This window comes from Anguilla rostrata, chromosome 5 (genome assembly GCF_018555375.3).
Source record: "Anguilla rostrata isolate EN2019 chromosome 5, ASM1855537v3, whole genome shotgun sequence".
NCBI lineage: Eukaryota > Metazoa > Chordata > Actinopteri > Anguilliformes > Anguillidae > Anguilla > Anguilla rostrata.
Genome location: NC_057937.1, coordinates 64,286,128 through 64,311,762, shown reverse-complemented (window position 1 = coordinate 64,311,762; position 25,635 = coordinate 64,286,128). Strand labels below are relative to the sequence as shown.

General features: G+C 44.8%; 1 protein-coding gene across 3 annotated transcripts; it reads left to right on the top strand.

Annotated features, from left to right (window-relative positions):
* The first annotated feature begins 2,673 nt into the window (after positions 1-2,673).
* On the top strand, positions 2,674-22,054 carry kitb (KIT proto-oncogene, receptor tyrosine kinase b). Of its 3 annotated transcripts, none has more exons than XM_064337854.1 (21): positions 2,675-2,846; positions 4,981-5,241; positions 5,591-5,875; positions 6,257-6,396; positions 6,957-7,128; positions 7,565-7,751; positions 8,415-8,530; positions 10,373-10,487; positions 10,709-10,890; positions 11,775-11,881; positions 12,030-12,156; positions 13,230-13,334; positions 14,135-14,245; positions 15,234-15,372; positions 16,256-16,323; positions 16,846-16,958; positions 17,482-17,604; positions 17,728-17,839; positions 18,627-18,726; positions 19,264-19,369; positions 19,995-22,054. In XM_064337854.1, exons 1-21 carry the CDS (start codon positions 2,789-2,791, stop codon positions 20,109-20,111), a joined length of 2,844 nt encoding a protein of 947 aa, XP_064193924.1. In that variant the 5' UTR covers positions 2,675-2,788; the 3' UTR covers positions 20,112-22,054. The 3 variants fall into 3 exon arrangements, with proteins under 3 accessions (XP_064193925.1, XP_064193924.1, XP_064193923.1); XM_064337853.1 differs by having other exon boundaries at positions 16,250-16,323; XM_064337855.1 differs by lacking the exons at positions 19,264-19,369; positions 19,995-22,054 and adding an exon at positions 18,857-19,241 and having other exon boundaries at positions 2,674-2,846; positions 16,250-16,323; positions 18,627-18,786.
* The last annotated feature ends 3,581 nt before the right edge of the window (positions 22,055-25,635 follow it).

The window sequence follows — 25,635 nt, the reverse complement described above, 5'->3', positions numbered from 1 at the left end:
TTTGAGGACAGACAGAAGCAACCCTTCAGATGGCTTAAGATAATGCTATTTAAACTCACAGCATTGTTTTTATAGTAAATTCCAGTCGGTGGTAAAGAGATTAAGCCTGTGAGCCTAATCAAGGAAACATCCATGACTAAATCATTGGCTGTGGGTTTCTCAGTCACATTAATGATGATGTAATCTGCACAGTCAGCCGTTAAAATAAAATGAATTTCTAAAAGCACATTTGCATGGAAGCTGTGGGGGTTGAGGGGTCTATCTGAGCCTTCTGCTGTGGGTGGGTCAGTGCAGAACAGAGAAATGACATCACACACCAAGCTTCAGCTTTTAATAATGACCCAGAGCATCTGAGCAGTGTGCTGAGTCAGCAAACCACTCATGGCTTAGAGTTCTTTCCTGGCTGCAGGAGAGCACAGTAATCCTACCATCTGTGTATTTAAAGCAGTGACTCTGAATCTGTACCACTTACATCCCCTTTAAATATGTAGTATGTACAGGCCACACCCCTTTAAATATGTACCACCAAGAGACCATGCCCATGAAATATGTATCAGCGACAAGCCATTCTCTTTTAAATATGTACCACCCACACACCATTAGCCTTTAAATATGAATAGCATACATGCCGCACACCTATAAATATGTACAGCCTACATGCCATGCCCATCTACATGCACACAATGAGCAACACATGATACCTACTCTACTGAATTAATACTGAACATTTTTATGTGTAATTCCAGTAATGAGAGAATGAAGAGGGTTATTTTTGTGAAGATAGCTGACTGAGTCTCCTGGCTTTTAGCCAGACTATGTCTAACAGTGAGTCAGCATCAAAAAAATCAATAAGGCATTTGGGCATCAGTGTCATTCCTACAGTATGAGCTCACATTAGAGTGGTGCCTGCCTGCAGACCCTCACAAGGACAGCCCGGCTAGGGATCTGATCCAGTCCTTACTTTACAAACACCAATCACAGCCCGGCGGGGGATCTGATCCAGTCCTTACTTTACAAACACCAATCACAGCCCGGCTAGGGATCTGATCCAGTCCTTACTTTACAAACACCAATCACAGCCCGGCTAGGGATCTGATCCAGTCCTTACTTTACAAACACCAATCACAGCCTGGCTAGGGATCTGGTCTAGTCCATCCTCATTTCTATCCCAATTAACACAACCAACACAACACTGCTAATAAAATAAACACAATCAGCAATATCACACCTAATACAGATACACTCGTTATATATTTTGTGTGCAACAGCTGGCTAAAAACACATCCCCCACATCCCCACCCTGAACAAGCTGCAGTCTCCATAGCACCCACAAAGTGAACCACCTGTTTAATTAGATCTGATTCCTGTTCTTGAGTGAGTGATGCAGATTTTGGCAGCAGGGTCCAGTATAGTTGATATTTTATTTATTTATTGTATACCGTTTGACTTAGTTTTCTAAAATATGTATGTGTTTATGTATTCAAAGTCTTGTCATTCCACACATATATGTACACTGTATCTGAACGCATAATTCACAATTTGACACAAACACATTCATATACACACAATTTATCTCTCTCTCTCTCTCTCTCTCACACACACACACTCACAGTTTGACACAATTTCACACAATGTTGGCAGTGTTACAGCTGCACAAAGGTGGGGGTCTATATGATACAGCAATCATTTTAATTTTCTATTCAAAGCAGCCAGCCTGGAGGCAGACGTGTAAAGAAATGATCAGATAACCCAGCAAAACAGCAGCCATCCCAACAGCTTAAACACTCCAGGAAGATTTACAGTGCCGCTGTTTTTAAAATACAATACAATATATGTGAAGAGGCTCAGAAACAGACACCATATTGTTCATTCAGAAACATCTATATTTAGGATGTAAATTCAGAATGAATTTACATCCTAATGAATTTTGATGTAGGTAGTTGTGTCAACATCGGATATGCGTTTTACAGCGTGGCAGATCCAGTACGTAAAATGCTCCTAACAAAAATAGTATCAAAGCCATTATCTGTTCCTCTACACAGTAATTAAGGGCACACCACGTCAAGCGTTCAGGGAGGAAATGTACTAATCGCAGATGAAGGCTGGTGCTGTCTGTGGTGAGTTTTGGTCAGAATTTGCGCAGACTCAGTACGACGTTGTACTTCAGCGGTTAATTTCCCGTCAGTGTTGGTTTAACACTGGCAAAGCACTTCAGCAAAAAAAGACGTGCACCTACTCACGATAGCAACTGTTCTCACGTTAAAGTAGTTGGTCTTCTGCAAACGCCCTCACGATGAGCAGTGTGACCAACTGTCTAATGAAACCGAGTTCTGTGGGACAATTTTAACCACGATTTATATTAAAGAGAGATGTAAATTAATCTAGAATATACTGATAATAATGTAGAATAATATATAAGAAATGTATTATGCCTATTAGACATGGGACGCCTAAAAATTGGGTGCATCGTGAAAACCCCGAGGTTACGTTGTCAAGGCATTAAGAAAGTAAGAAAATACTACACAACATTCAAACAATGTTTCAGTCAGAGATGCTCTTAATTTCAGGGCGAACTTTTTAACGTTACTCGTTGTCCTTAGATTATGCGCAGGTAGCTGCCTCGTCGTAGCCCTGCCCCTTTAAAATATTCAAATACATTTAGTCAGCGCTTCGTTATTGTGCTGAACAGTGGTATTAAAGGAACCGCACTGTAACACGCACTAACGCGCGCGCAGGCACACTGTAGGGCGCAGAAGAACGCAGATTCATCGTAGCGAATGGCGTATTAATGATGGAATTTAGCTGGCTTCTGTTTACAGCGCTTTTTCTGTTTACTCTCAAACCAGGTAGGACAAACATTACTTCAGAGCACAGTGTTCGTTTTGGTGTCGCATAGGAATTATTTATCGGAATATTTATATTTCATCGGGGGCTATTAGGCTATTTATCTGAAAATAAATGTACGTAAAAAGAAAACAGTGGTCCGATCATATTTTATAAACTGAATTCAGTTGAAAAGCAGTAATACTATGGAGAGATTGATTACAGCTTGTTATTTCTGTACTTTACTTTCCCACCTATGTGTTGGTTAACACTGTTAATAATTCATACGCGCGCTGAGCCATTACTCATACAAAGACCGCTTGCGTGTAAGATGATGCCAATAACGGAATATTCCTCTGGAAAAGCAACACCGCTAAGTGTATCAGAGATGATTCGTATGGCATTTATGTCAACGTGTTGGCACACAGGGAAAGCCTAATAACCCATGCTATGCTGACACACGTCAGTACGCCCTCCGCTATAGCGGCTGTCTCTTAGAACAATTTGCATAACCGTAGTCTAAGCAGTAGCGTTGCGCAACGACTAAGCAAATCTTCAAAAGAAATTCGATAGTTTTACTGAACGCTACAGGTGTTGGGGCGCCATGTGTGTCCGCTTGGCGGATTTCAATTATTTATTCACTTATTGGTGCTGTTCTGAGAGAGAGAGAGAGAGAGAGAGAGAGAGAGAGAGTTTAATTATTCAATTTCACATGCCAATTTATTAGTTAATTTAGGCGCCTCTTTACTGTCGTTACAATCTTGTTTTTCTAGTCACTCTCCCTAACCCCTAATGTGCTGTAATACGCTTCTGTTTCGTAGTTTCATGTTTATTTGTATAAACACCTCGCGCTCGCTGGCTGGAGTCAGTGTGAAACCAAGCAGATCAGCGTGCTCTCCGTCTCCTAATGACATTGCTGTGACTCAAATGCTCTTTGCTCTGAAATGCATTTGGGACTGTTCAATACATAATTACTACATATGCGTTTGTTCCTTTTTCGTCAATATGGCTTATGGCTTATTATTTGATTCCTTGCTGATGTTTTTGCACAACGCTTTGGTACCATTATATTATTGGAGGCTGGCCAATGCTGCATTGTTGTCTGTGGTGTTTTTTAAACAGGCCTTATTTAAGACCCAGCATCACAGAACACCACTTGATCTAGGCGTGAGCACAGTCATAATAATGCATAAATACTGTGCTTTAATATATACTTCATGAAGTGCATTTTTGGCCTTCCTGTGTTACTGAAGAAGTAATAGCAACTTCAGAAGGATATTTTCATCTTAATAGACAGCTTTTTTCCCAGGTTTTGCATGACCCCAGGGGGTGTGACTGTGAGGCAGATATTCTGTTGGGTGTTGTCTATAAAATGACTCTACAGGGAACAGTACCTGTTTAAGAACCAGTGAGGCTCCAGGTGGAGTTTACCTGTTTAAAAAGCAGTGGGGCTCCAGGTGGAGTTTACCTGTTTAAAAAGCAGTGAGGCTCCAGGTGGAGTTTACTTGTTTGAGAGGCAGTGGGGCTCCAGGTGGAGTTTACCTGTTTAAGATGGAGTGGGGCTCCAGGTGGAGTTTACTTGTTTAAGAGGCAGTGGGGCTCCAGGTGGAGTTTACATGTTTAAGAGACAGTGGGGCTCCAGGTGGAGTTTACCTGTTTAAGAGGCAGTTGGGCTCCAGGTGGAGTTTACCTGTTTAAGAGGCAGTGGGGCTCCAGGTGGAGTTTACCTGTTTAAGAGGCAGTTGGGCTCCAGGTGGAGTTTGCCTGTTTAAGAGGGAGTGGGGCTCCAGGTGGAGTTTACCTGTTTAAGAGGGAGTGGGGCTCCAGGTGGAGTTTACCTGTTTAAGATACAGTGGGGCTCAGGTGGAGTTCACTTGTTTAAGATACAGTGGGGCTCCAGGTGGAGTTTACCTGTTTAAGAGGCAGTGGGGCTCCAGGTGGAGTTTACCTGTTTAAGAGGCAGTTGGGCTCCAGGTGGAGTTTGCCTGTTTAAGAGGGAGTGGGGCTCCAGGTGGAGTTTACCTGTTTAAGAGGGATTGGGGCTTCAGGTAGAGTTTACCTGTTTAAGATACAGTGGGGCTCAGGTGGAGTTTACCTGTTTAAGAGGCAGTGGGTTCACAGGTGGAGTAACAGCTGTAATTTACCTTGTTGTGTCAGGTGTGTCAAGGCCTGTCCTCACCCCCAGTGGCCCTTACCTGGTGGTGAACAGAGGGGGGGCCATCAGCTTGCGTTGTGAGGATGACGGGCGGGTTGAGTGGCGCTGGCCGAACCGTGCGAAGTGGCGCAGGGTGGCGGGGGCGAAGCAAGGGCCTGACCTGGCGCTGGTCTCCATCCCCTCTGCACAGCCGCAGCACATGGGCCTCTACACCTGCACCAACCACAGGGGCCTGGAGAGCAGCATCTACGTCTACGTTAAAGGTGCCCTCATTACTTTACCGCTTAACCCATAATCCCTACTCCCTTAACCCCTAAGCCCTAATCCTTACCCCCTACCCCCTTATCCCCTAATCATACCCCCTTAAAACCCTAACCCCTTAACCCCTAACCCTATCCTCTTAACCCCTAATCTTTACCCCCTACCCCCTTAACCCCTAACCCTAACCCTAATCCCTTATCCCCTAACCCTACTCCCCTAACCCTACCCCTACCCCCTACCCTCTTAACCCCTAACTCTACCTTCTCTTTGTATTTTATCTTACAGTAGTTACAGTAAATATTTTTTTACAGTTTATATTTTCATCTGAGCTTCCTCTCTCTCCTCTGGCAGATATTGGCAGTGCATTCCAGCGCCCGCTGATCCCAGACATTGTGATGAAAGCAGGCCGCAGCTCTGTGCTGCCGTGCCTGGCCACAGACCCCGCCCTGACCAACCTGGCACTGCGGACGTGTGCTGGGCACGCCCTGCCTCCTGGCCTCATCTACAACAGCAGCCTGGAGCGAGGTGTAACCATCGAACATGTGCAGGAAGCATACGCGGGCTGCTATGTCTGCACCGGAACACTTGGAGGAGATGCAGTCAGATCCAGTCAGTACAAAATCACTGTGATCCCAGGTGAGAGGGACCTGCCCTATTCTCTTGCGTGTCATATCCCAGAATGCATCAGGGACCTTCCCCTTTTCCTACATACATCATATCCCAGAGTGTATCAGGGATCTTCCCCTTTTCCTACATACATCATATCCCAGAGTGCATCAAGGACCTTCTCTTTTCCTACATACATCATATCACAGAGTGCATCAGGGACCATCACCTTTTCCTATATGTGTCATATCCCAGAATGCATCAGTGCTCCACAGAAAGAAAGCTGTAGGAAAGGGGATTTTTGTCTTGTGCTGCCAGCAGCCGGATGTGATGTTTAAATGTGTGAAACAGTGTTGTGGAAAGACACAGTGGTGAGGTGGCGACACGGTTTATCATTATCTTTTATTTCAGTGGCACAACACCTTCCCATAATACACCTGTCTGAAAAAGAGGTGGTTATTCTGACCAAGGGCCAGACGTTTGACGTAACGTGCAGTTCCACCAACGTGAACAATGACTTCCACCTGAATTGGACCTTTCCCCCTGGCGTGGTGAGATGCTTGCCCACTACGCCCCCTTCAGCCAGAGCAGAGGAACTGCACCAGCTGCTTCATTACCTGTGAAGACTGGCTCAGATAAAAAATGAAATCAGACTCTTCATTCATTAGGCTTTTATCAGAAATGTTTGGGCTGTACAGAGTTGTAGAACATCTGCTGGCAGCTGTTGTTGTCCCAGAGACACAATAAGTCTGGAGTTTAAATACACGATCAGTCCACTCAACAAACTCAAATTGCAAACTCAAAAACAAATTTTAATTTGGTTTTCGTTATTTTCATGTGCTCCATGCAGTCAGAATTTTAAGAATAAAGCTTGCTGTTTTGATATTGCCTGGTGTGCTGTGGCAGTGTTGGTGTGGAGGGGGCTCTGTGGCATGGGTGTGCCTGGAAGCCTGCAGGTGGTGGAGTCTTTCCTGCTGCACAGGTGTGCTGATGTGCTCTAAAGAGGCCGTAATGCGCAGATCTGCATGCTGAACTGCATGTTTTGAAACACCATTCTGTGTTAGTATGTCATGTTGCATGTCTTTTTGTGCTATTTCGCCTGTTCCCACAGCAACCGTTGCTAAGCGAGGCCTCGTCCCACCGGCTGCAGGATGGCAGAGGGTTCCGCCACAGCTTGGTGCTGACGGTGCCCGCCGTGCGTGCTGCCGATGCTGGGCAGTATCGCTGCCAGGCGCTGAATGAGGTGGGCGTGGCCACCTCCTCCATCATGCTACGTGTGCATGGTAGGCCACGCCCTGAAATGCCATGAGGTTCATGGGGGTCATATGGCCATGGGAGGCCTTAAGGCAGGGCCATTCAACTGGCCGCCCAGATACAAATGAGATGTATTTCAGATGGGCTTACAATGTATGAAGTTTTGTTTTTATAAGTAGCATGTGAATGTTTTGGCCCCATAAGCACCATTTAAAAAAGTAATCTGGAGCCCTGGAAGAAGTCGCTGAAGATGTTACAGGCCCTATGCGAAGGGAGTATTCGGAAAGGCCCTGCCTTGTATGAAAGGAGTCTCTCAGTCATTTACAGGTTTATGTTTTGTGTCAGGGTTGAAGTGTGGGTTATGGGTCGGTAGTTTAGAGGTTGGGGTTCAGGGGCTTGGGCGTAAGGTTAGGGCTCAGGGTTAGGGTTAAGGTTGGGGTCATGCTTGGCTGTGCTTGCTTGCAGAGAGTGGCTTCATTAACCTGACAGAGATGGAGAACAGCACTGTTCACATCCGGGAGGGAGAAACGCTTTCTCTGAGGGTGCAGCTGCAGGCATACCCAAGACCCCACACTTTGTCCTGGAGCTACATGGGAGGTGCCCTGCAAAACACCTCTGACCACACCATCATCTCCGAACACCTGGGATACAGGTGAGCCCACGCCTGCCCTCTTCCTCTGTATCTTTCTGGGGTGCATTATGACTTGCCCGGCTGTAGAGGGGTATTTAATGTGTCATTCAGGGAGCAAAATAAAAGTGTATGCGCATAGGGTGTATGTGTGTATAATGTAGGGTTCATTTGTTTAGGGTTTTGGGTGATTGTGTGTTGGTTGTATGGTGTATGTGTGTGCGGTATAGGTTGTATGTATGTAGGGTGTAGGGTGTATGTGTGTTGGTTGTATGGTGTATGTGCGTAGGGTGTATGGTGTGTGTGTAGGGTCCAGGGTATAGGGTGTATATGCACCAAAGGCTGGCTATCTATTTGTGTGTATTTGCTTGTATATGTGCAATGCTTGCTGCATGCGTGTGGGTGAGTGTGTATGTGTGTATATATGAGTTGTGTGTGTGCGCATGTGTGTGTATGAGTGAGTGTGTGTGTGCATGTGTGTGTGTGTGAGTGTGCGTGTCTGTGCAAGTGTGCGTGTGTGTGTGCATGTGTGAGCGTGTATGTGTGAGTGTGAGTGTGTGTGAGTGAGTGTATGTGTGTGTGTGTATGAGTGTGTGTGTGTGAGAGTGTGATTGTGTGTGTGTGTGTGCAGGGTGTGTGTGTGTGTATGTGTTTATCAGCCCTGTACTTTCTGATATGTTTCTGCAGGTCCGTCAGTGAGCTTCGGCTGGTGAGGATCAAAGCCTCAGAAAGAGGAGTTTACACCTTCAGCGCCCAAAGCACAGAGGCACTGGCCACCCGATCGTTCGCCATCCATGTGATCAGTACGTATGACAGGCTGTATTCTGGATTCTGCCTGTGTGTGTGTGTGTGTGTGTGTGTGTGTGTGTGTGCATTTGTATGTTACATTACATTACATTACAGGCATTTGGCAGACGCTCTTATCCAGAGTGATGTACAACAAAGTGTATAACCAAGACCAGGAACAAGTGTGTTGAAAACCCTACAGTTCCAAGTGCAGGGAACGACCGCGTAGTTTAACTTGGACCCTGTAGGTTAATCTGATTAACACAACAAAAAACAGCAACAAAGCAGTCTATGCAAATAAAACAAGCAATACCTATTGTACTAGTGCCTACAAGTCAACTAAGATAAACAGCTTACCTAGCTACAACCCTAAGATTAGTATGTGTGTGTGTGTGCATTTGTATATGTGTGTGTGTGTGAGTGCATTTGTATGTGTGTGTGTGTGTGTGAGTGTGCATTTGCATATGTGTGTGTGTGTGTGTGTGTGTGCATTTGTATATGTGTGTGTGTGTGTGTGTGCATTTGTATGTGTGTGTGTGTGTGTGTGTGTGTGCATTTGTATGTGTGTATGTGTGTGTGTGCATTTGTATTTGTGTGTGTGTGTGTGCATTTGTGTGTGTGTATGTGTGTGTGTGTGTTGTGGTCCCAGGAAGGGAGATGGGACACTGGCCCCTAGGTGCAGAGTGGTGGCCCTACACACAGGCAAGGTAACAGCTGAAGCTCATTCCAGTTATCTCAGTTGCTACCCATTGCCTGATCAGTGGGCCTTATAAAGAGGCCGTGCTCCCAGGCCTGAGGGGACCTTCTCATGAGAAACTGTTGGGAGTTGGAGCCTGGGGCCTTTTGCTTGTGACTTTCTATGCTGTCTGGTTTGTGGTATTTTTGATCTGTGGCTTTCCACCCTGTGTTTGAGAGCGTTTTTATTATTAGTGTTCCGGGCCAGATAAATGGTAATCTCAGTGTTCATGCGCATCGGGACCCCTACAGGTGTGTCTATCCCCTGGGTCAAGCCTACGTCTTCACGCTACCTGGAGCCCCAGCTGCATCACCCTGCCCCTCTGAACTGCATGTTATACATCTCTTCATTTGGGTTTCCAACTTGCCCGCTAGTTTAATACCTCAGACTGTAATCTGTTCAACCGATTTGAATATTTGCTGTGATAGATGGTAAATGGTAAATGGACTGCATTTATATAGCGCTTTTATCCAAAGCGCTTTACAATTGATGCCTCTCATTCGCCAGAGCAGTTAGGAGTTAGGTGTCTTGCTCAAGGACACTTCGACATGCCCAGGGCGGGGTTTGAACCGGCAACCCTCCGACTGCCAGACAATCGGTCTTACCTCCTGTGCCATGCCTCATTACATTTCTGTTACCATCCATTCTACCCCTACTTTACCCCGGGCTGGCCAGCGGACCTGGGTTGCTCTCAGATTTATTCTCACCATCATTTGAGTGGTTTTCTCCCCACTGGGGAATTTTTACCTCACATTCCTGCTTGTACATGTGGGTATGTGTGTGTGTGTGTGCGCGTGTGCAGGGTGTGTGTGTGCATGTGCATGTGTGTGTATGAATGTGTGTATGAGTGTATGTGTGACTGTGCATGTGTGTGTATGAGTGTGTATGAGTGTATGTGTGAGTGTGCATGTGTGTGTATGAGTGTGTATGAGTGTATGTGTGAGTGTGCATGTGTTTATGAGTATGTAAGAGTGTGTATGAGTGTGTGTGTGAGTGTGCATGTGTGTGTGTGTGTGAGTGTATGTGAGTGTGTATGAGTGTGTGTGTGTGTGTGTATGTGAGTGTGTGTGTGTGAGTGTGTGTTTCTGCAGAGAGGCAATGCACTATGTTTCTCTCCCTGCAGGTAAACCTGAAATCATATCTCGGGATGGGCCCATTAATGGGCAGGTACGCTGTGTAGCTGCAGGGTACCCCACACCTGAGATCACCTGGTACTACTGCCAACCACCTCACACACGGTACGTGCCTTCTACTCACACACACACTCACTCTGCACACACTCACACACACACACACCCTGCACACACACATACACACACACACACACACACAGGGACACACACCCTGCACACACACACACACATACACACTCACCCTGCACACACTCACTCACACACACGCACCCTGTGCAGACACACACACACACTCACACAGTCCTCTTTCTGCGCATGTTGCACAGGTGTTCTCACCTGCAGAACGCCACTCAGGAGCAGGGCGTTTCCACGGTGACGGTGTCCAGCCCAGACTTTGGCCGCAGGACGGTGGAGAGCCGTGTGAACGTCAGCCGAGGAGCCTTCCACACGCTGGAGTGTGTGGCCACCGCCGAGGGGGAGCAGGCCTACACACTCTTCTCTGTGGGCGGTCAGTACTGGACTATTATACTGCCTGTCAGTACTGATATAATCTTCTGTTTGTCAGTACTGCAGAATTCTACTGTCTGTGATTGCTGCTGTATTCTACTGTCTGTCAGTACTGCAATATTCTACAGTGTGGCAGTGCTGCTGTATTCTGCTCAGTCAGTAATTCTGTATTCTCCCATCTGTCAGTAGTCCTGTTTTCTACTGTGTGTCAGTGCTACTGTATTCAGCTCAGTCAGTACTACAATATTCTATTGTGTGTCAGTGCTGCTGTATTCTGCTATGTCAGTATTGCAAATGTCTGTCAGTACTGCATTATTCTACTGTCTGGCAGTACTGCTGTATTCTGCTCAGTCAGTAATTCTGTATTCTCCCATCTGTCAGTAGTCCTGTATTCTATTGTGTGTCAGTGCTGCTGTATTCTGCTAAGTGAGTACTGCAATATTCTACTTTCTGTCAGTGCTGCTGTATTCTGCTGTCTCTGTCAGTACTGCTATATTCTGCTCATTCAGTGCTGCTGTAGTCTGCTGTCTGTCAGTACTGCTTCTGAGTTTACATCAGTGTGGAAGCACACAGCTCCACAGGCAGTGTGTTTTCCTTTGGGGGGACTCTGGTGTGTTTTCTCCTCTTCAGAGTGTTTCAGAGTGTGTCAGAGGCAGCATGTCTTTATCTGACTGCTGAATGTTTGGGCAGATTTCAGGGATTAGTTTTTTTTTCAGGGATTAGTTTTTGCTAACTCTGCTTGCTGAGATTTAAATGGAGGTAATCTTCTTAGTGTTTGTCTGAAGAGCTGACGATGAGTGAGTGTGTGTCCAACATGTACTATTATAATGCTAACAGCCCACCTGTGCATATGTGTGTGTGTGTGTGTGTGTGTGTATGTTTCAGAACGTACCGTTCCTCATAAGCTGTTCACACCATTACTGTCTGGATTTATTCTGGCCGCTGCTCTGCTGAGTGTGTGCCTGGTGGTGCTGTTCTACAGGTACCTGCAGGTAACACACCTTTATACTGTCACACACCTGCAGGTAACACACTTTTATGCTGTTACACATGCAATCACATGATTTAGTTTTGCCCTCCATTCTTTCTCTATCCCTCTTACTTGTTCTTCCTCTTTCTCCTCTTCTCTCTTCATCTCAGAAGCCCAAATTCCAGATCCAGTGGAAGGTTATTGAGAGTATCCATGGCAACAATTATGTTTACATTGACCCCACCCAGCTCCCCTATGACCCAAAATGGGAGTTTCCCCGTGATAAACTACGCTTTGGTGAGTTTCTTCTCTTGAAGGCATAGTTCACTTTCTGGGTTTTTTGATATTACACTACATGGCCAAAAGTATGTGGATGCTTGACATCCAACATCTCATCCAAAATTATGGGCATTAATATGAAGTTGGTCCACCACTTTCTGCTATAATAACCTCCACTCTTCAGGGAAGGCTTTATACTAGATGTTGGAGCATTGCTGCGGAGATTTGCTTCCATTCAGCCTGAACATACCTGCTCATCAGGGCAGTCAGCTGTGCTCTCACACCTGGGGAAAATGAGAACCCAGGTGGAGCCCAAAAGGGTGGGGCTGCAACACAGGCATTTGGGGGTTTGTGGTCTAAAGATACTGTAAAACAAACTTTGCTGCTTGAACCCCTAATAAAGTCCAGAAAGTGGAGTCACTCTATACCAGACAAACTATGTGTTAGAGAGTTCCCCTTTTTAAAACATTCACATGAAGCTGAGGGTGTGACTACATGATGGTGGTTTGGTATTGTGCAATGGTTTTGACACTCTGTTTTAACACCAACACCCAGGGCCCTATTTTAAGAACTCTGCTGGCAAGTGATATGTCTATGTCAGTCGGTTTCAGCATTTTATTGAAGCAAACACAAAAAGGCAGAGTTTACACCTAGAGTAAGGTGAATCTGACTGTGCAGTGGCCCATCAGGACACTTTTCACGTACAGGTTCTATAGATCTGTACATTCTTTTCACTGAAAGCTCTGCTGCAGACTGTAGATACACCAGGCACTCCACTTCTGTCTCCTCCACAATAAGCATTCTGTACTGTGATAAGCACTGCAAACTTTTATCAACCACTGAAACCTCCTGTAGTTCAGAAGCAGAGAGGACGATGAGACCAACCCCCCCACCCCACCCCCAACCACAATCTACCCAACCGGCACAAGTGAACTTTCTTAAGGATTACACGGGAGATTAACACTTTTTGTTTCTGAAGGATAACACTGGAGATTAACACTGTTTGTTTCTGAAGGATAACACTGGAGATTAACACTGTGTTTGTTTATGAAGGATAACACTGGACATTAACACTGTGGTTGTTTCTGAAGGGAAAACTCTGGGCTCTGGAGCGTTTGGGAGGGTGGTGGAGGCCACAGCTTATGGCATGCTGAAAGCAGACTCTGTGATGACAGTTGCTGTAAAAATGCTGAAACGTGAGTGCTGTCCATTCTACTACCTGTATGTATATGTCTGTGCTTTAATGTGTCTGTGCTGTAATGTGTCAGTGCTTTAATGTGTCTGTGCTGTAATGTGTCTGCTATAATGTGTCTGTGCTTTAATGTGTATGTGCTTTAATGTGTCTGTGCTGTAATGTGTCTGTGCTTTAATGTGTCTGTGTTGTAATGTGTCTGTGCTGTAATGTGTCAGTGCTTTAATGTGTCTGTACTTTAATGTGTCTGTGCTATAATGTGTCTGTGCTTTAATATGTCTGTGCTCTAAAGTGTCTGTGCTTTAATGTGTCAGTGCTCTCTCTAATGTGTCTGTGCTCTAATGTGTCTGTCCTTTAATGTGTCTGTGCTGTAATGTGTCTGTGCTTTAATGTGTCAGTGTTCTAATGTGTTTGTGCTGTAATGTGTCTGTGCTCTCTCTAATGTGTCTGTGCTGTAATGTGTCTGTGCTTTAATGTGTCTGTACTTTAATGTGTCAGTGCTCTAAAATGCCAGTGCTGTAATGTGTCAGTGCTTTAATGTGTCAGTGATCTAATGTGTCTGTGCTTTAATGTGTCTGTGCTCTAATGTGTCAGTGCACTAATGTATCTGTGTCAGTGCTGTAATGTGTCGGTGCTCAAATGTGTCTGTGTGCTTATGAGGATAAGTACCTACTCATACAAAATAACTGCTTTTAACAGTGTATACACAAATGGTTTTGTTATGTTTATGTATGTCTAATGTTGTGTGTGTGTGTGTGTGTGTGTGTGTGTGTGTGCGCGCGTGCATGCGTGTGTGTGTAACAGCGAGTGCGCACGTTACAGAGACGGAGGCCTTGATGTCCGAGCTGAAGGTGCTCAGTTACCTGGGGCACCACATGAACATTGTGAACCTGCTGGGAGCCTGCACTGTGGGAGGTGAGTACACACACACACACACACGCACACGCACGCACACACACTCACACACACACATGCATGCACGCGCCCACACACACACACACAAACACACATGCACGCGTGCACACACACACACTCACATTCACACACACATACACACACACACACACATACTCACACACATACACACCCACACACACACACACTCACACACACACACACACCCACACTCATACACACACACACACACACACACACACACGCATGCACGCGCGCACACACACACACACATGGTTTTACAGGCCATTAGTTGTACTTAAGAGAGAAACAGTCTTAAGATTTGCGTTACTATGGTGATGAGCCTGTCTTCCAATGAGTGTTACCATAGTGATGTGCGTGTCTTTAGAGAAGTGTTTCCCTGGTAATAGGTGTGTCTTTAGATGAGGGTTACTATGGTGATGGGGTAATGACTCATGAACCTTGTGATGGTTTTTGCTGTTCTGCAGGTTTTTTGTCTGTGTAGTTCAGGGTATTTCAGAAATTATGCAAATTCCTCTCCCCTCAAGACAGCAACTGCATCCACATGCAAATGATGGTGGGCACGCACATGCGCAGACACACACACACACACACCCACACACGCACACACACACACACACTCTCTCACACACACACAGAAACTCTCACACGCAAACACACACGCAGACATGCACACACACACACACACACACACACACGTCTAGACACACACACACACATATATATTTGGGCCCTTATAATGTATTTTATAAATGTGGACCTAAATAAAGAATTAAAATATGCATGCATGTGCATGCGTTTGTGCATGCATGCCTGTGTATGTGTTTATGTGTATGTGTGTGTGTGTGCGTGCGTGTGTGTGTATGCTTGTGTGTGTGCATGCATGTGTGCATGTGTGCTTGTGTGTGTGTGTGCATGTTCATGTGTTTATTTGTGTGTGAGATACTTCTGTGCTTTTTTCCTGCAGGTCCTACTTTGGTGATCACAGAGTATTGCTGCTTTGGTGACCTTTTAAACTTTCTGAGGCAAAACCGTGAGGCTTTCCTGAGCTGTGAGCTGGAAAATGACTTTTACAAGAACATCTCTGCCTTCAAAGAGCTAGCTGGGTGAGACAAACAACAGGCACACACACCACTCACACACAGTTATCTGAGGATGCTTTTCATGTTGAAATGATGATTGGTTTTTAAATGCACTGCCAGAGCAGAGGCTAAAAAGGACATCCCAGCTTGTAGAGCTTATTGGTCTCAGCCTAAGGTGATTGCATTGTGATTAGTCAAAGTTCATAGTGTGGGGCGACATAGCTCAGGAGGTAAGACCGATTGTCTGGCAGTCGGAGGGTTGCCGGGTCAAACCCTGCCCTGGGCGTGTCGAAGTGTCCTTGAGCAAGACACCTAACCCCTAACCCCCAACTGCTCTGGTGAACGAGAGGCATCAATTGTAAAGCGCTTTGGATAAAAGCGCTATATAAATGCAGTCCATTTACCATTATTTACCATTTAGTGGTCGTTTTTCGATTGATTCAGTTCAATGCAGTTTATTTTTTATGGCGCTTTTTTACTGAGGACGGTAACAGACGGTTTACAGAAAAACAGAAAAACTGTTGGAGGGAAACACCTCACAACCTGAGCCTGAATAGTCAAAACAAGTGAGGTAAAAACTCTTCAGTGGGGAGAAACACTCAAATTGTGGCAAAAAAAACTCCCAATGGGAGGAAGTCTCGAGAGGAATCCCGCTACAGAGGGGGAGCCCATCCTCCACTGGCCAGCCTGGTGGAGAGTAAGGAGGCATCTATCACAGCAAATCTTCAGCCAGTTGTGTCTGTTTTGTGCTTAGTCGCAGCCTGTGGTGTCTGCATTGTGATTGGTCACAGCCTGTGGTGTCTGTGTTGTGATTGGTCACAGCCTGTGGTGTCTGTGTTGTGATTGGTTGCGGTAGGTGGTGTCTGTGTTGTGATTGGTCACAAATGTGTTTGTTTCTCAGAGACAGCAGCAGGAATGGCTACATGACCATGAGACCATCCAGTCCTTTCACTTCTCCACAGAGCAACCAGCATGGTAAGAAACCATAATTTACACTGCACATTTATACCACACCATTTGCACTCAGTTTTTACACTCCTGTACTTGCAGTTGCAGATTGTCTTTCCCCTGCTGCCTGTCTCTGTTTCAGTTATATTTAAATCTGATGGAAAAACATGTTTACAAACGTATAGAAATATGTACGTTGAGCAAGTCATTAAAAGCATTTATATCAAAATTATGTCAAGTTACTGTACAAGAAACCACACTGGCTATCTTACCTCACATAAATTAAACAAGCCATATTCCAAAGCAAAGCTACCCAGTCTTTCCTAAATTGTCTCAGGTAACTTGGGTCTGTCACTGTCACTGTTCCAAAAGCAAATGTGCTACCCAGTGAGCTATGAGGGAAATTTTGCTGTTTTAAACGTGTGCACTTCTCCAGGCACAGCAGGGAATTGTGGGTAATACTGTGTCCTTTCTCCAGGCACAGCAGGGAATTGTGGGTAATACTGTGTCCTTTCTCCAGGCACATAATACTGTGTTCTTTCTCTATAGGTTGTGGCGAAGGTGAAGGCAGCCATGTGGAGCCAGTGTCCCTGCAGATGGAGGATCTCTTAAGCTTCTCTTATCAAGTGGCAAAAGGCATGGACTTCCTAGCATCCAGGAATGTAAGAATGCTTTTACACACACACTCATGCACACGCACACACACACAGGCACGCACACACACACACACACTCACACACACACACATGCACACACACACGCATGTCCACGCACACGCACACACACACACACACACACACACACACATATTATGCGTCTCATTTTATGCCCTGTTAGCATGTTCTGTTTTTTTAGTGTGTTCTGTTTTAGTTTGTTCTGTGTTTTAGTGTGTACTGTATTTTCGCATGTTCTCTTTTAATGTGTTCTGTGTTTTAGTGTGTTCTGTTTTAATGTGTTCTGTTTTAGTGTGTTCTATGTTTTAGCATGTTCTATGTTTTAGTGTGTTCTGTTTTAATGTGTTCTGTGTTTTAGCATGTTCTGTGTTTTAATGTGTTTTGTGTTTTAGTATGTTCTGTGTTTTAATGTGTTCTGTGTTTTAATGTGTTCTGTGTTTTAATGTGTTCTGTGTTTTAGTGTGTTCTGTGTTTTAATGTGTTCTGTGTTTTAGTGTGTTCTGTGTTTTAGTGTATCCATAGAGATCTGGCAGCCCGGAACATTCTCCTCACTCAGGGGCGTGTGGCTAAGATCTGTGACTTTGGTCTGGCCAGAGATATCACCAGCGATTCCAACTATGTGGTTAAAGGCAATGTGAGTATGACAGTACTATGAAGGCTGAGTTTTATACATTTTACTAAGGGGGCGCTGAGTCAACTGAGTGTGATGATGTCCTGTTTGGGTCAGCTGTTTGGTGATGATGCATTTCCTGTCCAGGCACGACTTCCTGTGAAGTGGATGTCTCCGGAGAGCATCTTTGAGTGTGTGTACACACTGGAGAGCGACGTCTGGTCCTATGGCATTCTGCTGTGGGAGATCTTCTCTCTGGGTGAGAGTGCCTGTGCTGCATCTGTATTACGTGTGATTGGTATATATGAGTTGGTGTGCGCTGAGTGTTGACTGTGTATGCTGTGTGTTGGCTGTGTTGTGACTGTATGTTGGCTGTGTTGCAGCTGTGTATTGGTTGTGTGCAGGCTGTGTTGACTGTGTTGTGGCTGTGTTGTGACTGTTTTGAGACTGTGTTGTGACTGTGTTTTGACAGTGTGTTGGCTTGTTGTGACTGTGTGCTGACTGTGTTGTAACTGTGTTGGCTGTGTTGTGACTGTGCGCTGACGGTGTGTTGACTGTGTTGTGACTGTGTGTTGTGACTGTGCGCTGTATTTTGACTGTGTTGTGACTGTGTGTTGACTGTGTTGGCTGTGTTGTGACTGTGTGCTGACTGTGTTGTGACTGTGCTTTGACTGTGTTGTGACTGTGTGTTGGTTGTGTTTTGACAATGTGTTGACTGTATTGTGACTATGTTGTGAATGTGTGCTGACTGTGTTGTTACTGTATGTTGGCTGTGTGTTTACTGTGTTGTGACTGTGTGTTGTGACTGCGCTGATTGTGTTGTGACTGTGTGTTGGCTGTGTATTGGCTGTGTGTTGACTGTGTTGTGACTGTTTGTTGGCTGTGTGTTGACTGTGTTGTGACTGTGGATTGACTGTGTTGGGACTGTGTGTTGGCTGTGTGTTGACTGCGCTGTGACTGTGCATTGACTGTGTTGTGACTATGCATTGACTGTGTTGTGACTGTGCATTGACTGTGTTGTATTTTGTGTGTCTCTCTTATTTCAGGCAGCAGCCCGTACCCCGGAATGCCTGTGAGCTCACTGTTCTACAAGAGAATCAGAGAGGGATACAGAATGAGAGAACCAGAATTCGCACCCGGCCACATGTCAGTGTGTGTGTGTGCAGAATCTGTGTGTGAGTGTGTGTGTGTGTGTGTAGTATCTGTGTGTGAGTGGGTGTGTGTGTGTGTGTGTGTGTAGTATCTGTGTGTGAGCGTGTGTGTGTGTGTGAGAGAGATAGTGTGAGTGTGTGTTTGTGCGCAGTATATGTGTGTGAGTGTGTGTGTAGTATCTGTGTGTGCAGCATCTGTGTGAGTGTGTGTGAGTGTGTGTGCAGCATCTGTGTGTGTGTGTGTGTGTGAGAGAGAGATAGTGTGAATGTGTGTGTGTAGTATCTGTGTGTATGTGTGTGTGTGTGTACGTGTGAGTGTGTGATTGAGTGAGTGTGTGTTTGTGTGTGTGAGAGAGAGAGTGCGTGTGTATGTGCGTGTGTGTGTGTGTGTGTGAGTGAGTGAGTGTGTGAGTGAGTGAGTGTGTGTGTGTGTGTGTGTGTGTGAGAGAGAGAGAGAGAGAGAGAGAGAGAGAGACTTGTGTATGTGTTTGTGTTTGTGTTTGAGTCTGATCCAGGTGAATCCCCTGTACAGGTATGAGGTGATGAGGTGCTGCTGGGATGCAGACCCTTTGAAGAGGCCGTCCTTCCGGAAGATTGTGGAGAATCTGGAAGGGCAGCTTGCGGACAGCGCTAAGCATGTATGTGCGCTTCTTCATGAGTAATTCCGTTGATTTGCGGGCTGCTGGGTGGCTCACACAGATAAAGCTCTGTTCAGGTTCTTGTTGTGCATAAATGAGCCCCACAGTCCTGGGGGCCAGCTGTGTTTGGCAGCCCCAGAGGGTGAGACAGATCCGCCAGCCGCTTCACCCGGGGGTGGAGGGCTCAGCCAGGAGCCTCATTCAGGGGTGGGGGGCTCAGTCATAGGGACCCATTTTCGGCAGTGACCCCACTGCTCAGTCAGGCATATGCACGTCCACCTGTTGAGCTGCCAGTGAAATGTCTTTCTCCAGCTCATCTTTGTGCAAACCTGACATATGGGTGGAGAGTGGTGCCTGTCTGCACTTTCATTAGCAGGGAGTCCAGATATCAGCACTGATATACATCTGGCCATTCCAAGTTGGGAGGAAAGGGGGAAGAAAAAAAATGTATTTACATTTCTTTATGAGTTACTAAACGTGTATTGTACAGGAATTGATATTAAATATGTGTGTACTGGTCTCTATTAGTTATAAAATGTCTGTAGTAGTTATTAACTTGTACTGTACTGCTGGTCTTTCCTTTTGCCCTTTTAGCTTCACACTTAATTGTTTTTATTTGTTTCAGATCTACATGAATTTCAGTCGCAGTTTTGCGTGTGACCAGCGGGGGGCACACTCCCAGCGTCTGAGTTCAGTGGGCAGCATGACTCAGCCCCTCCTCCACAGTGATGTGTTCCTGTAGGTAGATCTGCACACCTCCCTAATCTACCCAGACCTAATCTAAACCACCGTAATCTACAACAATCTAATCTACACCCACCTAATCTAAACCACTCCAATCTACATCCACCCTAATCTAAAACATCCTAATCTACACCCACCCTAATCTACACAACCTTAATCTAAACCACACTATCTACAACAAATCTACACCACCCTAATCTAAACCCCCCTAATCTACAACCACCCTAATCTAAACCATCCTAACCAACAATTAACTAATCTGCACCCACCCTCATCTACTCCCTCAATCTACGATTCTATAATCTATACCACCCTATTCTACTTTCTCCTAATCTACACCACCCTAATCAACACCCCCTATTCTAAACCACCCTAATTTTCAAACCTAGTCTACACCTCCCTAATCTATGGCACCCAAATCTACACCTGGGCAGTCTGCACCTCCCTAATCTACGCCATCATAATCTACACCCCCTGATCTACTCCCTCCTACTATTCACAAACCTAATTTACACCCCCTAGACTCCAGGCAGTTTTCAACATGATCTACAGCCAAATCATCAACCACAATGTGCACCCCCTGATCCGTTTCTGTAATTCACACCCCCAAAACGTTAAACCCTAATGTACACCCCTTTACCTAACATACACCGCTTTACCTAATCTACACCCCTTTACCTAACCTAAACTACTTTACCTAACCCTACACCCCTTTACCTAATCTACACCCCTTTACCTAATGTACACCCCTTTACCTAACCTAAACCACTTTATCTAACCTACACCCCTTTACCTAATCTACACCCCTTTACCTAATCTACACCCCTTTACCTAATCTACACCCCTTTACCTAACTTAAACCACTTTACCTAACCCTACACCCCTTTACTTAACCTACACCCCTTTACCTAATCTACACCCCTTTACCTAACCTAAACCACTTTACCTAACCCTAAACCCCTTTACATAATCTACACTCCTTTACCTAACCCTACACCCCTTTATCTAACCTACACCCCTTCACCTAACTCTACACCCCTTTACCTAACCTACACTCCTTTACCTAACCCTACACCCCTTTATCTAACCTACACCCCTTCACCTAACTCTACACCCCTTTACCTAACCTACACCCCTTTACCTAACCCTACACCCCTTTACCTAATCTACACCCCTTTACCAAACCTACACCCCTTTACCTAACCTATACCCCTTTACCTAATCTACACCCCTTTACCTAACCCTACACCCCTTTATCTAACCTACACCCCTTTACCTAACCTACACCCCTTTATCTAACCTACACCCCTTTACCTAATCTACACCCCTTTACCTAACCCTACACCCCTTTATCTAACCTACACCCCTTTACCTAACCCTACACCCCTTTACCTAATCTACAGGCCTTTACCAAATCTACACCCCTTTACCTAAACTACACCCCTATTTTACATGGCGCTCCAATGAACATACCCCATTTCCTACTCTACATATTGCTCCAATGTATATACCCAATTCCCTACTCTACGCTCTCAACATCCCTCAGGTGTACAAACCCAATTCCCTACTCTACGCTCTACACATCCCTCCGGTGTACAAACCCAATTCCCTACTCTACGCTCTCAACATCCCTCAGGTGTACAAACCCAATTCCCTACTCTACGCTCTCAACATCCCTCAGGTGTACAAACCCAATTCCCTACTCTACGCTCTACACATCCCTCAGGTGTACAAACCCAATTCTCCAGTTTTCTTCTGCTTTGTGGCTGTTTAGTTTCTTTTTGGATTTTTTTTGTTTGTTTTTTGCTTTTTAATGTATTTTTACTTGCTGTTTTCAGTACTGCCTGATTTTGTATTTTCATTTAGTTTGGTAATTCGTTAATAGAGCATTAACCTGTAAAAATGTCTGTCATTTGATACACAATAAATAAATGACCCACATATGTTTTTACGACGTGATGCTGTTATGTGTGACACAGCAGATAGTGCAGCGCTAACCTCCAAAGCTATGATGAGAGGATGAAGGTGAAAACATGGAAAGATGAGGGTGAGAAAGTGAGGGAGGAGAATGATGGAAGAGTGTCAGGGTGAGGGAGAGTAATGTTATCGGAAGTGTGCGGTATAGCAAATGTACTGTACTGGTAGAAAACAGTGGAGGTATTTATAGCAAGCGTTTCTCTTCCCGTTTGGTGTTTATTTGGCTGTAGATGGAAAAGCCATGTCTGGCTGCCACAGTGTTCTCATTATTACATGTAGCATCAGGTTTTGCTCCAAACTGCACCCGAGGCCAACAGACACAGACTCCGAACTGCACCCGAGGCCAACACACACAGACAGACCCCTGACACCCGAGGCCAACACACACAGACAGACCCCTGACACCCGAGGCCAACACACACAGACAGACCCCTGACACCCAAGGCCAACACACACAGACACACTCCTGACACCCGAGGCCAACACACACAGACACACTCCTGACACCCGAGGCCAACACACACAGACACACTCCTGACACCCGAGGCCAACACACACAGACTGACCCCTGACACCCGAGGCCAACACACACAGACACACCCCTGACACCCGAGGCCAACACACACAGACACACCCCTGACAACTCCACAAACTCCTGATCCCTGCTCACAAGTACACTACTCAGGATAAAAACACTTTGTTGAGCTCATAACAGGTCCTTTGTGTATGTGTGTGTGTGTGTGTGAGAGAGAGGAAAGAGAGCGAGTGAGGTTTTCTCAATTATAAAAAAGACCTTATATTTTAAACAGAACAGTGGCAAGCCACAAACATTCACACCAAGAGCCGCCCTTCACAAACTTAACACTCAGTCTGTGTGTGAAAACCTTATACAGCAGAAAGCAAAGCGGCGTAAAGCTCTGTGGGGACTCGACCGTGGCTGCCCAATATCTGAATCAACCCCTGAAGGAAAAAACTCGCACATTTCTGTAATGGCACTGAGACTTTCACTGAAGAATAAGAATGTTTGAGCGCATTTCAAGGTATATAATTCATAAAAAACATGTTTTCAATGTACAAAAATGCCAAGTTACTCACACATACAAGACCAGCCCAGGCCTGCCATTAAAAGTATTGATATCAAGATGATGCCAAGGTACAATACTACAAACAATATATGCTATCTTGCCTCACCGAAATTAAATAAGATGTATTCCAAAGCAATGCTACCCAATATTTCCTCAATTCTTTCAAGTCACTTGGCCCTGTGTGTATAAGCATGCACTACATGGACAGGCCAAACATATGTGTGGATGGCTTTCTCACAGTCAAGATTGATTGAATAGGCGTGTATATGTCCAAGTTGTATTGGTATGTATGTATTTTGCTGCCCAGCCTTTCTGTTGCGTGAATGATAGTACGTTTCTTGGTATAAGTGTGTGTTCGTAAATGTGAATGTAACATGCTGCGAGGGAAATGTCCCCATGGGGATAAAGAAGTTCTCTATGTATGTATGTACAATATGTATTTTACATGCAGTGTTTATTGTACGTAGCAAATATACAATAACTTGTACATGTACTCAAATTCAGTTCAGAAGCAAGTATAAACATATGTTTTCTGGAGAAATATGCTTCCTGTAGTTACGCACCAGCAGTTTTGTACATGAATGTCAATGTGTTCCATGAGGCAATTCGAAATATTTGACACTGATCTGACACAAAGTTTGCATGACATTGTAAAATGGTAAGATTACAAAACACAGGGCCAAGTGACTTGAAAGAATTGAGGAAATATTGGGTAGCATTGCTTTGGAATACATCTTATTTAATTTTGGATGAAATTGCGTAGTTGAAACAATATGTTTTTAGCAGAATGGGCATGTAGGTGAAGGTTGACATGATCACAGACTATAGTGCGAAGTAAATGAAGTGACCATGAGCGAGCTTAATTTCCTTGTTGAATGGTATATATAAGTCGGTATAAAACATTAGCCGTTAAAGTGGAGGGTTAAGTAACCTGTGAAATCTATTGCACTGATGTGCTTTTCTCATGTTCAGTACTAGTAGTTATAATTATGAGTGAGTCATGATTTTAAAAGTAATGTTTTAATGGGGAGTTGCAGAACATACATACATAGTAATTGTTTGTATGTGGCTAGATAGAGAACAGGGGGAGATAACATGAATGTAGAAACGTGGCGTTTGCTGATAAGAAGGTTTTGTGCGGTAGCCAAGTGAAGAAATGTAGTTAGTAGAAATGGCACAGTGGTGAACTGGTGTAACTTTTTAATAAAAGGAATACATTTGCCGTCATGAGATGCATATGGGTGGCCGTGAGTGAGTTTTGGTAAAGAAAATATAAAAGCGTAAGAAAATGTTAGTGTAAAAGAGGAAATAATCTGCCTGAGGGTGAGGCGGGATTCAAGCCTTCAACCGGAGGTTTACCAGTCTGTGACTTTGTTAGTGCAGCACCATGACATAGCTATGCAATGCGTGAAATATCATTAGCAAACCTGTCCGTGGTTTTAAAGAACACAGGGCAGTAAGCACAGAAGAGCTCCCATTGAATCCATATGGGTTTGCAATATTGTAGCCGGTTAATAACTGACCGTGCAGACGGTACGTCATAATGCAGTGTATACGTTCGGTGAACGGCGGGTAGATATGGTGCAAAAGCAATAATTGAGAAGTAGTAGACAATTATTAGTGAGGGTAAAAGCAGGTTAAAAAAACATGCTCCTAGCAGGGCTTGAACCTAAGACCCTGTGTTCCCAAGACTGTAACCTTACCCACTAGGCCACAGGCAGATTAGCTGATTAAAATGGAAATGTTTCAGAGTGAAAAGATATGGGTATTTTGCATGCGTATGCGAGTTTTTGATTGGGTCGTGTAGGTGAAGATTTTGCTGATATTTACTTCATAGAATATGAGTATTATAGCCACCAATTCGGAATTACAGTGAATGTGCTCTGCATTAATTCTGTAAGATCTAGAAACTCCACTGTAATTAAAATGCTCCGCTTAACATGAAATTTATGTATACATATTTGTTACCAGTTTATACCAGCAGGTGGCAGTGTAGCGACATAGAGCTGTTAATGTGTTGTCCTATACTTAATTTGAGGATCTTCAGTGAATGTTGTTCTAGCATTCGATGTCATCTGCAAACTTCAAAACTGAATTCTTTCACCGGTATTTAACACTAGAACTTTGTGTTAGCCGTAGTTGAAAGATTCTATGTAACAAGAAGCGCAGCCATGTGTTACATCCTAAAGTTGAAGATCGCAGTCGGATGGAACTTTAATATAAGCTTAAGAGTCCTTGAAAAAGACTCTGGTAGTATGACCTGTAACATGCATTACAGGTCATAGGCTACTACCAGAAATATAATCCTGTACAGTTTTGAAACGTACTTCTGTCTACAAAGATAGAAGATGCCGGTACAAAATGTTATGTTTACAAACGGACAACACGGGTGAGCGACTCGGTTGGAAGTTATTGCGAGGTCAGCCTGGGAGCAAATCAGAGACACAAAACTGCCTGGGG

Bases quoted from the DNA above. Each gene is read 5' to 3' on its own strand.
- kitb (XM_064337853.1), top strand. From the start codon at position 2,789: ATGATGGAATTTAGCTGGCTTCTGTTTACAGCGCTTTTTCTGTTTACT. The intron at 5,876-6,256 runs GTGAGAGGGACC...CTTTTATTTCAG, and splicing joins CAAAATCACTGTGATCCCAG to TGGCACAACACCTTCCCATA. The intron at 11,882-12,029 runs GTAACACACCTT...TCTTCATCTCAG, and splicing joins TGTTCTACAGGTACCTGCAG to AAGCCCAAATTCCAGATCCA.